The 15,066-nt window shown below is 38.2% G+C and overlaps 1 protein-coding gene and 1 non-coding gene across 2 annotated transcripts; one reads left to right on the top strand and one right to left on the bottom strand.

Annotated features, from left to right (window-relative positions):
* Nucleotides 1-2,019: 2,019 nt before the first annotated feature.
* Nucleotides 2,020-2,092, bottom strand: TRNAA-CGC. Its single transcript has one exon. It is a non-coding gene; the product is annotated as a tRNA-Ala (tRNA).
* A 415-nt stretch (nt 2,093-2,507) lies between these two features.
* LOC108998051 lies at nt 2,508-3,914 on the top strand. The gene is made up of 3 exons (XM_018974478.1): nt 2,508-2,741; nt 3,465-3,529; nt 3,639-3,914. Exons 1-3 carry the CDS (start codon nt 2,639-2,641, stop codon nt 3,846-3,848), a joined length of 378 nt encoding a protein of 125 aa, XP_018830023.1. The 5' UTR covers nt 2,508-2,638; the 3' UTR covers nt 3,849-3,914.
* Nucleotides 3,915-15,066: the final 11,152 nt, after the last annotated feature.

Raw genomic sequence — 15,066 nt, 5'->3', positions numbered from 1 at the left:
AAGATTCACATTCTGTTTCTGCTCGGTTAGCTACCGGGGTTTGCACAACCCTACCACGGGGGTGAAACATGGTATTTGTTCTGATTTGATAAGATAAGATGTGATGTTTCAGTCTATGCTATGCCAAATGGATTTTGATTATGAATATTTTTGAACTTTCGCTCTGATATTTTTAATAATATGTACTGACGCTGCATTTTGAAAACATTATTCTGATTCTGCATTCTAAAAGAAAATATTTTTGTTCTGCATTCTGAACTCTGTAAATGTTCATGTTTACATACTAGTATATGTCCACTGCTTACTGATATTGATAACTCACCCCTTATCTCCATATATTTTTCAGATATTTTTGATGGTTCAGCTGGAGAACAAGAGTAGAAAGTTTTAGCAGGTGTGATGATCAGAGTGGAATAAGTGCCCGAGGGTACAAGTGTTATTTGAGAGTCGTAGTTAGTAAACTGAATTTATGTTTTAGATATTTTGATTTGATGAGTTAAGGATAATTTCGAGTTGTAGAGACTTTTTAATTTATGTTATTGAGATTTTCTTTATTGTCCCCATGGAGGAACTTAGATATTTGTATTGATTAAATTGATTAATATTTTATTGGATTTTTTTTTTCGGATTTTATAGTTGTACTATTTAAGTTGTTTTGAGGTATTAAGAGTTAACTCTCCGACCTCCGGGAACGGGGCGTTACACTTGATATGATACGTTATATTATAAAATTATTTTTATTGTAAAACTTATTAGATTATGATCTCGGCTTGGCTTCTCCCTCAAACTTTCTTGGCCTTTTTATTTTCGAAAAATGCTTTAACCATAAAGAGATTTTACAAAAGTAAATTTAGAAATTAATGTGACTTGATATTATACGTTAAATATAATATATCACATTAATCCATTTTAATTTGTGAATTTATGTTATGAGATTTCTATTAACTCTAACACTTTTTTTATATATTTATTTTTCGGTGCCAAATTCATAAAATTCAAACACAAAAATTAGACATGTAACCCATTCTCAACAGCTTAAACGTGGGTTTGTTTCTACCATTTGGTTACGTAGTTCGGATGAGATGAGATGAGATGTTTTGAATAGTAATAAAATTCTTGAGTTAAAATAATATGAAATAGTTTGTAAAAAAATGTGTGTTTAGATAGTGAGATGAAATGATATAGTCTTTAATTTTTGGGTTTGAAAAATGTGTGGATTCCACTGTTGATTAGAGTGCTGAAAAATGTACTGTTTATGCACTGTTCACTGTCATTTTTCATTGTTCACATACTGTTCATGTCATTTTTGCACTGTTCACTACTATTTATTTAAGTGGATGTTTTTAAAATTTAGACATGAAATATAGTGTGTTTGGATAGAGAAAACTATTGTATGGTATATATGAGATGAAAACATCGATGCAGCCAACCTTTAGCATATTGTGGCTCTTTTTAAAATTTAGACATGAAATATAGTGTGTTTGGATAGAAAAAACTATTGTATGGTATAGATGAGATGAATACATCGATGCAACCAACCTTCAACATACTTCGATGCCTCTCTTCTTTTCTACGGTGGCTCTTTTTAAAATTTAGACATAAAAGATAGTGTGTTTGGATAGAGAAAAAACTATTGTATGGTATAGATGAGATGAAAACATCGATGCAACCAACCTTCAACATATTCTGATGCCTCTCTTCTTTTCTACGGTGGCTCTTTTTAAAATTTAGACATAAAATATAGTGTGTTTGGATAGAGAAAAAACCATTGTATGATATAGATGAGATGAAAACATCGATGCAACCAACCTTCAACATATTCCGATGCCTCTCTTCTTTTCTACGGTGGCTCTTTTTAAAATTAGACATAAAATATAGTGTGTTTGGATAGAAAAAAAACTATTGTATGGTATAGATGAAATGAAAATATCGATGCAGCCAACCTTACTCCGATGCCTCTCTTCTTTTCTACGGTGGTGCTGCTCCGCATGAAAGGTTCAAAAATATGGAGAGGTGGGATGGAGGTGCGGGGAATCGAACCCCGTGCCTCTCGCATGCGAAGCGAGCGCTCTACCATATGAGCTACACCCCCTCGCCTCTGACCACCAAGAGGCAAATGACATAACTTTTATGAAAGTAATGGTGGTGTAGTTTTATCAGAGGTCCGAGGGCTTTTCTGTCAGCAAGAATGAAGAACCTCAAAGAAGGGCCCAACGGCACTCATTCCACGACGACTCCGCGCAATTAAAGTCGCTGCATTCCCCACTGTTTCTGCAACTTTTAAACATAGGCAATAACTCCTCTCTGTGCATCTTCACGGCAATGAAAGACAAAGGAAATCCTTATGACATGGTCTCCTTATTTATTTCTCACTTACTGCTGCTCCTATTTAAAAACACGCATACATATTACTACATTTTCAGTGTCTTTAAGCGGTTCTTTCGTCCTTTACCTCCACGGATTTTCTGGTGGAATTTGGAGTTCTTTCAATCTTTAGGTGACGAAAGGCCGTTATACTAGTCTACATTTTGGAGTGGGCTAAGTTGCTTAAAGGGAGGGGGGTGGGGGAGTTTTTAGTAGTCCTTGAGCCGTTGGAGCCCTTTTTTCTGAGCTCATTCTCATTTAGTAGTAGGACATTATGAAGGTTTCTGGGTTATGCGTCTTGTTCTTGGTACTGGGGACAGATTTCTTGTTTCTCAACTTCTCGAGTGGTATAAGAACTGGTTCCTTTATTTTTCCCGGTACATACTTTCCCTTTGTGTTACTTCTGTTTTTCTGCATTGTTCTGTTTCTTTGTTGCTGAAATTTTGGTGTCATTTTATGATGATTTCGTTGATGCTTTTGTCTCTTGTTTATTTGTTAATGAATTTGGTCCCCAGGCCACTTTATATATAATGCAATGCATGCTATTGTATTTTCGTTGTTCATTTCGATGGCTGCAAGTCCTGTGTTCCTGCATGACGAAGAATCTATTTGTTCTTTCATAATTTAAACTTGGACAAAGATTTTTATGATTCATATTATTAGCCGGAGATCAATCATGCATGAATCGGATATTGAAACACTCTTTCTACTATTAATGACGACAAGATGGGTTCAGTTAACCACAGAGTTTTTTGCACCGGCCGGCTCCAATATATGGACTATCATGATTATCTGTTCCATCTGTTTCATTTCGCATGTTTGTTAGTGCTAAAAAAAAGATGTATTTTTTTTTTTTTACCATTGTCTCTGTCAGATTTCCAACAACATGTAATTAGTTTGATGATAATGCATGCATGTATAAAACATCAACGTTAATCACTGGCTATAATTGGAACTTTGAACATGATCATAACCTACTAGCCTGGCCTTTCAATGGACAGCAGGAGGTAATAATGATCTGTGTTAAAAAATTGGATCTCATTTCTCCTGATCTTACCACTTTAAATGCTGACAATATATATATTTCGATTTTATTCCAGAAATGGTCTTCTCTCAACATGCCGGCGGCGATGCTATGCCAATGACCGCAGCGAGTAGGCTGAAGGTAACTCTTGGGCTTGGAAATCCTCTTGACGTAATCAATATTTCGGGCACAGATCTCTTTTTTTTCTCCACTGAAATTATGGGATCTGTTCTTTTTCAAAAAAATGCAGGATAATAATGGCCACAATTCGCGCTCTGAGAAGAAGCACCGTCAAATAGGTGATGTAAATATGGATGATTACCATCCCATCGATCCAGTACCAAGTTCAAAGGCTTCCTTCAAACCTGGACCTATCGAACACGGGACTCCTCTGATCATGCCACATATTCCAAGACCGTCGCGGCCTCCTACCCCTCCTGAAAATGGAGGATTTGCATAGCCTAGTCACGATCTAGATCTGCGTTCTTCAACAGTGGATATGTAACGCCCCGTCTCAGAGGGTCCGGAGAGTTAACTCATATCACCTAAAAATTATTTACAAATAATACTTTTAAAATAAACCAGAGTCTCCATAACATATTAACCTATTCGTTCAACACAAATATTCATCTTACATAAGGGTACATCAGTGGTATCTCGTTGATATACATAAACCTTTCCACAAAGACTAGAAATATTCATTACTTAACATACTAAAGTCACATAAAATATCAACGCTATCAAAAGACTCTCCAAAAGTCATTGTACCCTAAGGCACTTAGGGTAGGTTTGGTACCCAAGACAAAACACAAAATTTTCATCTCATTATTACACTTTTTTCAAATCTCCATACAAAATATAATAAACAATTTAACTTTTTCAAATCCCAATACACATTTTTCAAATTCCAAAACAATAATAATATTAAAACATAATATTTTAAACTTCAAAACAAAATACAAAATTCTTATCTCACCCCCCAAACCTGCCCTTAGTCTTCTATGATCCACAAAACTTGCAAATACCCCCTATTCCTGATTCTCAGCTGTTGCATCAAAATTATCTGAAACACATTATGGAGATAAGGGGTAAGTTATCAACAACTCAGTAAGCAGAGAACATATATTAGCATGTAAACATGAGCCTTTTCAGAAAGTTCAGTATGCAGAAATAAAACATTTTTTTTTATGCAGATCTTAGAAAAACGTGTTATCAGAAAATCAGAGCGACTTTTTAATCTTTTCATACTCAAGTCAACAATACATATTTAAGGATCCATTTCATATTCAAAAACGCTTTGCCATAACATAACTGAACATCTTTATCTTATCATATCATATCATATACCATGTTTAACTCCCGTGGTAGGGTTGTGCTATCCCTGGTGGCCAAACCAGGCATGTATCATGTGGTAAACTTCTCATTTTTCAATCTCGAAGCCCCGAGTGTGCACACAGGAAAGAACACGTAAAAAGACCAATTTGTTTTCAAAGTGGGTGCACTCTATCATATCATGGTGGTACCAACCATATCACGTGAACCAGTATCATCATATCAGAACCATATTCAGAACAGATAAGTATGCCAAAGTTTTATCATATCCATATCATATCAAAACATGTGCAAAACATATTCATATCATTTCCTTTTGATAAAAAACAGATCCAAATCATTTCATATCACATGCATAAAAATCTCAATGATATCATATTCGCTCTTTTGTATATTTCAGAAACATGTCAAATATTGCTCATGTCTACACATTTCATGTCAAAAACATTTCTTTTCTCTTTCATATGTATCTCATGATGGAATGCGAAACATATACTGAGGTTGTTTTTCACTTTTTCTTTTTAAAACAACATGCACATTTTTTTCTTACAAACCAACCTCAGTTCATTTTTCCTTTTTTTTTTTTTGCAAATCTAGCATAGGAACCCTGCTTACCTGGACGACTTAACTTTTTAGAATTTTTCTCAAAATGTCGAGTCGACTATAAATCATCACCTATAAAAATATTCATGTAATTTTCGTAAGTTTTCAATCATTCATAGATTTCGATATTTAAGCCTAAACTTCTAAAATAACCTATTTTAATTTCTCAAAACTTAAAATTCTCATAACCTCAAAATATTTATCATCACTTTCTAAAATCATCGATGTCCCTTAATACTTCGACTAAACATAAAAAAAATTCTAACTTACCATTGAAGTGTAACTTTAAAATTTCCTACTAGATAATATAATTATAAAAAGAATTAGAGTCTAACTACCCATATCTATAACAGTGAAATTTTAGCTTGCTAAAAAAAATCCCAGTCCAATAAAATTACTAAAACAGTTTATCAAACATAATAAATCACGTCTAATAAAAATTAGACGGGTTTACCAAAATGACGTATAACTAATTAATCTCAAGTCTTACTCGCTTAAAAAAATAATTCACTAGATTTAAACACTAATCAAATAAAACTAAGTCTATGGTTATAAGTCTTGTAGTTCATTGAAAGCCTCTCCAGAAATTAAAGTATGCCTTTAATAAAAGAGGTAGAAAAGTCAAAACCCGAAACACACCATTCTTCCTACTGTATCCTCCAATATCTATACCATATGTTTCTATTTTAAACACTAATCACAACTACCAAAAACAACTTGCAGGGCTTAAGCGGGAGTTGCGACAGAACTCACCAACGACCAACCGAGGCAGTGGCACCGTGGGAGTGCGACGAAGGCTAGGCTGAGTTGGTGGTGATGTCCTCGATAGCGTCGCACGGGAAGAGAGAGAGATAGAGCTGAAACGAGAGAGAGGGTAAAAGTGAGAGAAGAGGCGGAAGGGGAGATATGGTGAGGGAGTTTCCGTGGCTTACCGAGGGGTAGAGGTGGCACGCGGTGGACCGATGGTGGTGCGACGACGGCTGGCGGTGAGGATTGCCAAGTTGGCGGCACACGGATGGAGGGAAAATCTCCTCTATTTCTACGTGTGAAAACAGGGGAGGGGAAAATCTTAATCGGCGGCTGAGAAACCGGACGTGGAACTCGGAGGGACGGTGGTGCACGGCTGGGGGAAGGACTCCGAGTGATTGAGGTACCGGCGAGACTGTGTGTGGTGGAGTTGCTGCACGAAAATGGCTCTGCTGGTGGCAGTTTATTGTTGTAGACCGAGGCTTCGGTTTGGTGTTTTTTGCAGAGAACGATGGTCTTCTGTGAAGAGGGAACCGAGCAGCGCTTAGTCTAGGGTTGAAGATGTTCAACACAAATAACTATATGTATACAAGATATAAATGGTAAAGAGATAAAACCTAGAGGAAAAAGGATGAACAGACCTGCAAGAAAATGGAAATGAGAACGTGAACATAAACGACGTAAGGCGTGAACTCGTGCGACAGTTTATGGAACCGTGAACCACATGCATGGATGTTAGTGGCTGGGTCTTACAGGATATGCATGTAATGAGAAGTATACATGAAAAAAATGAAGAACCTTGCAACTTAATCATATGCTCTTGTTGTTTCTCTGTGTTTATCAACCATGTAGTTTTCTTTCATCCTCTCAATATATGATTGTCACCTTGATCTTTTCACTTTAATTATTCTATTTAGAGCAATCACTTCAGAAGTGATAAATTTAATTTTTTTTTATGCAAATAAGTCATTTATAGATAAACTATCGGATACAAGATACAAGTTTGGGGTGGGAATCCCCTAATATCTTCCTAAAACCAACATATTACAACACAGAAAAGAAAAATAGAAGGTGGATTTCGGAGCCAAATAAATGGCTCCCACCCAATTCCCACCCAAATAAATGGTGATGGTTTTAAAATAGTCTTATGAATAGACTATAAAGCTACAGCTAGAAGCCGCAGTAAAGGTTGTGTGTTGCAACATGTTGGTCTGGACTAACTGGAAGAAACTTCATCCACTTTTACTCAATTTTTGGTTAGGGAAAGCGGGAACATATGAAAGCAACCAGAAACTAAGTCGAATCGCCGGCGAGGGGCCACCACTGTCTGTGGCGGCGCGTGCAGTACACGCGCCACACCTGGAGAGGAGTGGGAGGTCGGGTTTCGAAGACTCGACGCCGTTGATCCCGTCTGTGCCGCCCGTGGCCGTTGAAAACTTCCCCAGGTGCGGCAGCGAGTGAAACTTGCACATGGCATAAGCCGCGCGTGAAGCTTACGCGCTGATCGTATGGATAGATTTGTTTTGCCATCTTGAAGATTGGCACCTGGGGGGGCTGATGGCAGGGCACGTGTCAGCATTGGCTCGCCAAAAAGCAGCACATCGACTAGTTTTGGTGCTAACGGGTAAAAGCTAACTAGACAAAAGGGAAAAAACAAGCCTAGGCAGAAGCTGAGGCTGGTGAGGAAGGGAGGTGGGTGGAGGCAAAGCTCCGACCCTCCTCCCCCCAGTGAACGAATTGAAATCCTGAAAGCGGCGATGGGTTTTGTGGAAACAAAGATATATTATTCGAGGGAGAAAGATAAAACATGAGAAAGAAAAGCAGAAATGATATAAGTTACTATTAAATAACAACTTCTACAACTATATAATAAAACAATATTATTTTAAATTTTAATTTAACTTTTACTTTTGATTTGATAGTGTGTTTAAATATAATAAAAAATATTGAGTAGTGATAGGCTTATAACCCAATTACAATTCTTAATAAAAAAAATAATTTTTAAATATCTAAAAACATCGAATTAAAATAAAAGTCAAACTAAAATTGGAAAAAATATATTATTTTAATTAAATTGTAAAGAAGTTGTTGGTCTATCAATTTTGATTGCTGGATATATAGTGGTTCATGAGTACTAAACCAAGCTAAGCAAGCGTTGCTTTCCTAAAGAAAAACACTCTGTTAGGGTTTCTTATTTCCTCTCGGTGGTTTTCCACGTAGGGGTTTTGCATCCTGTCTAGTGCAACGATGACGGAGGGTTTGGATGATTTCTACCAAAGACTGTCCCTGACTAAGTGAGAGCAAGAAGAAGTTTTGATTGAGGGAAAGGCACTGGAGGATGCATCGTCTCAGAGTGAGAGGTGTTTGTTCGCCCAGCTATTGACTTCAAAACATTACAATAGGGATGCGCTGTTCAATAGAATGAGGAAAATCTGGCACCGGTAGAAGGGTGTGGTTTCAGGAGTTGAGTTTGACTGCAATGCTTATTGAGTTTGAGGATGGTAGTGATAAGAGGAAGGTCTTACGGGAGGGGCCATGGTCATTTGATAAGTGTCTGTTATTGGTGGGAGAGGTGGATGGGAATCAACCGATTCATAATATCCATTTAACTCAGGTGCCCTTCTAGGTAAGGGTCCATGACCTTCCAGTCTTTGCGCAAGCTGTAGAGGTGGGTAATACAATTGGTAGTAAGATTGGTAAGGTGGAAGTGGTTGATGGGGAGGAAGGGGGAATGACATGGGGAGAGTATATGCAGATTAGGGTGGTGGTGGATGTTAGAAAACTGTTGTTAAGGGGTAAAACGTTATGCTTGGGAGGGTGGGAGCCAATATGGATACGGTTTTCACATGAGAGGCTACCAGATTATTGTTATCTCTGTGGAAAGATAGGGCATCAATATAAAGACTGTGTGATACATGAACAGACATAAGTTGTAGAGGATTTGATGAAGCTCCCTTATGGTCCATGGCTTCGAGCAACGAGTATGGGTGGTCGGAGCTAGGATCGACAGCACTAGGGTGACCGGAACTCTGTACATTCGGAGACAGTGGAAGTAACAAAACTGGTCGGAGAATCATGGCCAACAACCGCAGAGGGAAGGAGCTACAGAGAACCAGGGAAACAAGGAAGATGATGGAGAAGTTAGTGGGCCGGATATTTTGGTGATAGAAATTGGGGGTGATATGGGTAAGGATATGAGAGGTGCTAAAGGAGAGTCTGCTACAAATGGATTGAAGCCTAGGGAAGGATCGAATGTGGGGGAGGGAGCAAAAGGTGGGCTGAGTTCAAGTGAGGCCCAGTTGTCTAAAAAGCCTGATGGCATAACAGGTCGTAAATGGAGACGTGTAGTGGATCTGAGCCTCAAAGCTCAATGTGAGCCTTCAACTCCTCAGGAGGGAGTGGTTGATGCTATACAAACCAGAAAATGCAAGAAAGTGCTTGCTAGGAACGAGCATGTGGTTAATCACAGCCTCAATGTGGTGGTTGAGGGGCAAGATGATGGGCAATGGAAGATGTAGAAAAGATAGGCAGAGGCTGGATTCCAGCCCTGCCGAGAATCATGAAAACCTTATCCTGGAATGCATGTGGGCTTGGGAACCCATGTGACATTCGTATGCTTTGTAATGTAGGTGCGAAGCAAGGACCTGAGATACTATTCCTTCAAGAAACAAGGTTGATGACGAAGGAAATGGACAGATGTAAGTACGTTCTTGGCTTTTCTAATTGTTTTACTGTGGATTGCATGGGTCGGGGTGGAGGTCTTGCACTGTTATGGTTGAATTCTGTTAAGTTAACTATTCATAACTATTCTAGTCACCAAGTGGATGCTGTAGTTAGGGATGTGGGTGTTGAGAATCACTAGTTTTATATGACAGATGTTTATGGCAATCCTAAGGTGTCTAGGCGATTCCATACTTGGAATTTACTGAAGAACCTGAATAATGATAGATCTGGGCCCTGGTTATTATTGGGGGATTTTAATGAGATTTTGAGTCAAAAGGAGAAAAAAGGAGGTTGACCACGTCCTGAAGGGTAGACTAGAGAGTTTAGGATGGTGATATAGGACTGTGAGTTGAGGGATTTGGGGTTAGGGGCTCTATGTTTACATGGCGTAATTCAAGGGATGAGCATGCTAGAGTTCGTGAGAGGCTGGACAGATTTTTAGCAAATGAAAAATGGTGTGACTTGTTCCCACAGGCTACTGTTACTCATGGATCAATCTCCTATTTAGACCACATTCCTCTTTACTTGGAGGTGGAGAGAGGTGGGGAAAGAAGAGACTATTTCGCTTTGAGGCAATGTGGGTGGGTAAAGAGGGTTGTCAAGGTATCATTAATAGGGTGTGGAATAAGGGTGGGAGAGGTAATGCTGTAGAAAATGCTATGAAGATGATTTCAGACTGTGGGAAAGAATTACAAAGATGGAATGAGACTCATTTTGGTAAATTTTAGACAATTGAAAAAGGCTCAACAGGTTTTATAGAGGTTACAAGAGGAAGGTACTGAGGGGAATAGCCAGATGGAGACAACCAGAAAAAATGTTTAGCTGTGGTTAGAGAGGGATGAACTAATGTGGAGGCAGAGATCTAAGGCTCTTTTGCTCAAGGAAGGGGATCAAAACTCTAGGTTTTCCCACACAAAAGCTACTCACCATAGGAGAAGGAATTCTATTTGGAAATTGAAAACTGAGAATGGGAAATGAGTGCATGGAGAGGGAAGGGATAAGCTGATCTTAAACCATTTCAAAGAGTTGTTTTCTTCTTCATCACAGAGGGGTTAAATGGACTTTTTGAGCAGCCTTAATGGTAGAGTAATCCCTACCATTAATGAGGCCTTGAATGGAGTTTACACTAAAGTAGAGGTGGAGTTGGCCTTAAAGTAGATGCATCCTTTAAAGGCTCTAGGGCCTAATGGGATGTCCCCTGTATTTTTTCAGAAATACTGGCTAGCTGTGGGAGGGAAGGTGACTAAGGCAGTTCTGTCAGCTTTTAACACTAGTGAGTTCTCTTTAAGCTTAAACCATACTTTTATTACTTTGGTCCCTAAGAATCCTGGACCTATTAAAGTTACTGAATTTAGACCTGTGAGCCTTTGTAACGTGATGTATAAGTTGATATCCAAGATGATTGCAAATAGGTTGAAAGGTATGCTTAATCATGTTATCTCTGAATCACAATCTGCATTTGTACCTGGTCGCTTGATTACTGATAATGTATTGATAGCCTATGAGTTCATTCACTTTTTGAAACACAAAAGGAATGGTAAGAAGGGTTATATGTCGATTAAATTGGATATGAGTAAAGCCTATGATATGATTGAATGAGAGTTCCTAGAAACAATCATGAGGTCTATGGGGTTTGATGCAAAAGTTGTAGCGATGATTATGTTTTGTGTGCGAACTGTATCTCATTCTATGTTAATTAATGGAGTCCCTAAGAGTACAATTGTTCCAATGAGAGGATTGAGGCAAGGGGATCCATTATCCACTTACCTCTTCCTAATTTGCACTGAGGGTCTCATCTCTTTATTGAAGAAGGTAGGGGAGGAGAAGAAAATTAGATGTTCGAGTATGTAGGGATGCTCCAGTGATTGATAACCTTTTATTTACAGATGATAGCGTGGTATTCTGTCAAGCTACTATTCAAGAGAATCTAAATGTGCAGTCCTTGTTGAAGGTTTATGAGTTGGCTTCAGACCAAAAGATAAACATGGAGAAAACCTCCATTGTATTTAGCCAAAATGTAAGTGACCAAACTCGAAGACAGATTATGGACATGTGGCACATTGAGTCTGAGAGTAATTATGAAAGGTATCTAGGGTTACCACCTATTATTGGTAGATCAAAATCAAGGGCCTTCTCAAATATTAAACATCGTGTATGGAAGAAATTGCAAAGTCACTATCACAGGGAGGTTAGGAAGTTCTGATTAAAGAAGTGGCAATGGCAATACGAACCTACTCCATGAGTTATTTTCTTTTACCTAAGGTGCTATGCTCTAAGTTAGAAGCCATGATGGCTAGGTTCTGGTGAGGTCAAAGGAAGGATGAGAGGAAGATACATTGGGTAACCCGACTAATATGTGTGAGCCAAAAGCTTGTGGAGGCATGGGTTTTAAGGACTTGAGAGATTTTAGTTTGGCTCTCTTGGCAAAGCAAGGGTGGAGGATTTTAAATGGTGAAGGTACACTACTTCTTAAGATCCTTATGGCTAGGTATTTTTCGAAGTCCAGATTCTTTGGGTCAAAACTGGGAAGAAATCCATCCTATACTTTTTTTTTTTGGTCCAAGAGTGACCCCTGCCCGAATTTATTAATGATCCCTCACTTATGGCGGAGGAAAACCGTGGTTACAATTACCAAAAAACTCTCAAGACCAACCAATAATAATAAAACAAAAAACCAAACAACCAAGAAAAACCGTCTAAACAGGCCTAATGAATAACACAAAAAAATACTACTCAACAACAAAGACTTGACGCAAATCAAAAGACGAGTTGGAGAGTTCTTACCCCCTTCCCAACATAGACACTACACAGGTCTTCAATTCTCACAGCATCCCGTAGTGGATTAACACCTAACCTCATGCGATTTGCACCGAATGGACGCAATGCCCCATTTATCCATCCTGATTAAATCCATCCTATACTTGGAAGGGTATTTGGGAAGTAAAGTTTTTGCTAATGAGAGGGTGTAGGTGGAGGATTGGGGATGGTAAAACTATGAAGATATGGCAGGGCAATTGGATAATAGGGATTGAACCTGTTTTGCTCCAAAACTCATCTTCTGCTATGCAAAAAGAGAGGAAAATGGAATTGTGGACCTCTTATTGGATAAGGATGCTAAGTGGTGGAATGTAGATAAGGTGAGAACTCTCTTCAATCCAAATATCATTGATAAGATACTGAAGATTCCAGTTTTTCCAAGTGAACAATCTGATAAGCTAATCTGGGGTGAAGATAGAAGTGGAGGGTTTAGTGTTAAGTCTGCTTATAGATGGTTGAGAGCTAAAAAGAGACATACTGGAGGGGAGTCATCTGATGCTTAGCTACAAGGGGATTTATGGCAGGCACTATGGAGGTTGAAAATCCAACATAGAATAAGGATATTTTCTTGGCGAGCTTGTCTAGACTGTCTACCAACAGAGGTAAATCTATAGAAGAAGAAAATGGATGTTAGGGATGGTTGCTGCTTTTGTGATGCTGACACAAAAAACTTGCCACATGTACTGTTGTGCAATCCAAGTATTGCTAGTTTATGGACATGTTATCTTCCCATTATGGCTCAAGTGGATAAGAAATCAGAGTCTTTTTAATGGTGCTGTGTAGGTGAGGTCTTTGGGAGGTTTGGAAGATTTGGCAATTTTCTTTACTATAGCCTCGAGTCTATGGTTTAGGAGGAATAGAAAACGTCATGAGGATGAGCTCCTTGATGTAAGGAAGGTGATTGGACATGCTGTGATAATGCATAGATTGTTTGGAGAAGTAAAGTTACAACCAGGTTCAGGCTTGAAGAACTTTTGTGGCTAGCAGCCATGCACCACCTGTGGGATTCATGAAGCTCAACATAGATGGAGTTGTGTTTCATCATATCCATAGAGCAGGGGTTGGAGCTATATTGAGAGATGCACAAGGGAAGGTTATCATGTCAGTTAGTAAGGGTGAGGTGGACGTGGAGCAACCAGAGGTGATAGAGTTTATGGCTGTCTTACGTGGCCTACAACTTACTTCACACATGGGTATCACGCATTTGATCTTGGAATCAGACTGCTTGTTGGTGGTGAAGGAATTGAAGACAGATTTTGTAGACCAGTCACCATGGGGGTTTATCATTCATGAGATTAGGCTTCTGTTGGCTACTTTAATTGATGAAAGATTTGTCATGGGAATAGACTAGGCAATAAGGCAGCTCATGGCCTAGCTAGACACGCTTGGGTTGTAGATTCCATTGTAATGTGGTGGGATGGGTTTTCAAACTTTATCTCTCAAGCCATTTGGCTTGATAGTCGTCTTTAACTCTTGTTTTTGGTTGACTGAAATTGTTGTTTTATAAAAAAAAAAAGAGTACTAAACCAAGAACATCAGAACATCAAATCTTTCAAGGCGTTTTCTTTTTTAACTTCATCTAAAGATCTTGTTTGCCAAAGTGTAGATTTAGGTCATATTTGGACACTCTAGATGAGATGAAAACATTTGTTGCAAAACTTTTTAATCTCATTCTCAAACATCACTCAAACACAAAATACTTTTCAATTTCAATTCTTGAACCTTCTTATCTAGTTATTACCTAATCATTATAACTTTTTCAAATCTCCAAACAAAACACAATAAACAATAAAAATTTTTTAAATTCCAAAACAAAAATTATATTCAAAAAATATTTTAACATTATAATATTTTTATTCAGTTTTCTCTCCCCTTAAAAAACTCAATAAAATATCTTAACTCAAATAATTTCAATACTATTCATAAATAATTTCAATACTATTAATAGAATTATCATCTCATCTCATTATCCAAACATGTCCTTAATGTTGAAGTTCTGATCTATTTTGATGTCATATAAAATTACATGTTCCAAAAATTTAAGTTGACAAGAAGATATAAATTTTATTATTTATTTTATATCTTAACTGTAAGACCCAGCCAACTATCAGGCCCAAGCCCGTGAAACAACTCCAGATTTAACGTCGCGCAGTGTTCACGTTTACCTTCCATTTTCATGCATGTCGTTCATCTCTCTTCCCTCTAGGTTTTTACCCTTTACTTCTTATAGCTTATATATATATATATATATATGTTATGCATCCTTGACCTAGTTTCAGTGCCACTAATGTCTATTCATGCTTTCAGCCACTCAACTTGTTTTAGTCTTCGCCTCTCACTATGAATCGCAGCCAGACCACATCGCACGCACCAGCCATCACTCCCCTGTAAACACCAAACAGTGGAGCTCGGTTAGCAACCAGTGAATTGCCGCCACCAAGCCATTTCACGTACTG

Source organism: Juglans regia, chromosome 3 (assembly GCF_001411555.2).
Source record: "Juglans regia cultivar Chandler chromosome 3, Walnut 2.0, whole genome shotgun sequence".
Classification (NCBI taxonomy): domain Eukaryota; kingdom Viridiplantae; phylum Streptophyta; class Magnoliopsida; order Fagales; family Juglandaceae; genus Juglans; species Juglans regia.
Note: the sequence above shows the minus strand (reverse complement) of the source record. Positions and strands in the feature narration are given on the sequence as shown.

What these genes read in the sequence shown, in the direction of transcription:
- LOC108998051 (XM_018974478.1), top strand. Translation starts at nt 2,639, where the DNA reads ATGAAGGTTTCTGGGTTATGCGTCTTGTTCTTGGTACTGGGGACAGAT. An exon ending in TGGTTCCTTTATTTTTCCCG is followed by an intron (nt 2,742 to 3,464) that starts GTACATACTTTC and finishes ATTTTATTCCAG; the next exon opens with AAATGGTCTTCTCTCAACAT. An exon ending in CCGCAGCGAGTAGGCTGAAG is followed by an intron (nt 3,530 to 3,638) that starts GTAACTCTTGGG and finishes AAAAAAATGCAG; the next exon opens with GATAATAATGGCCACAATTC.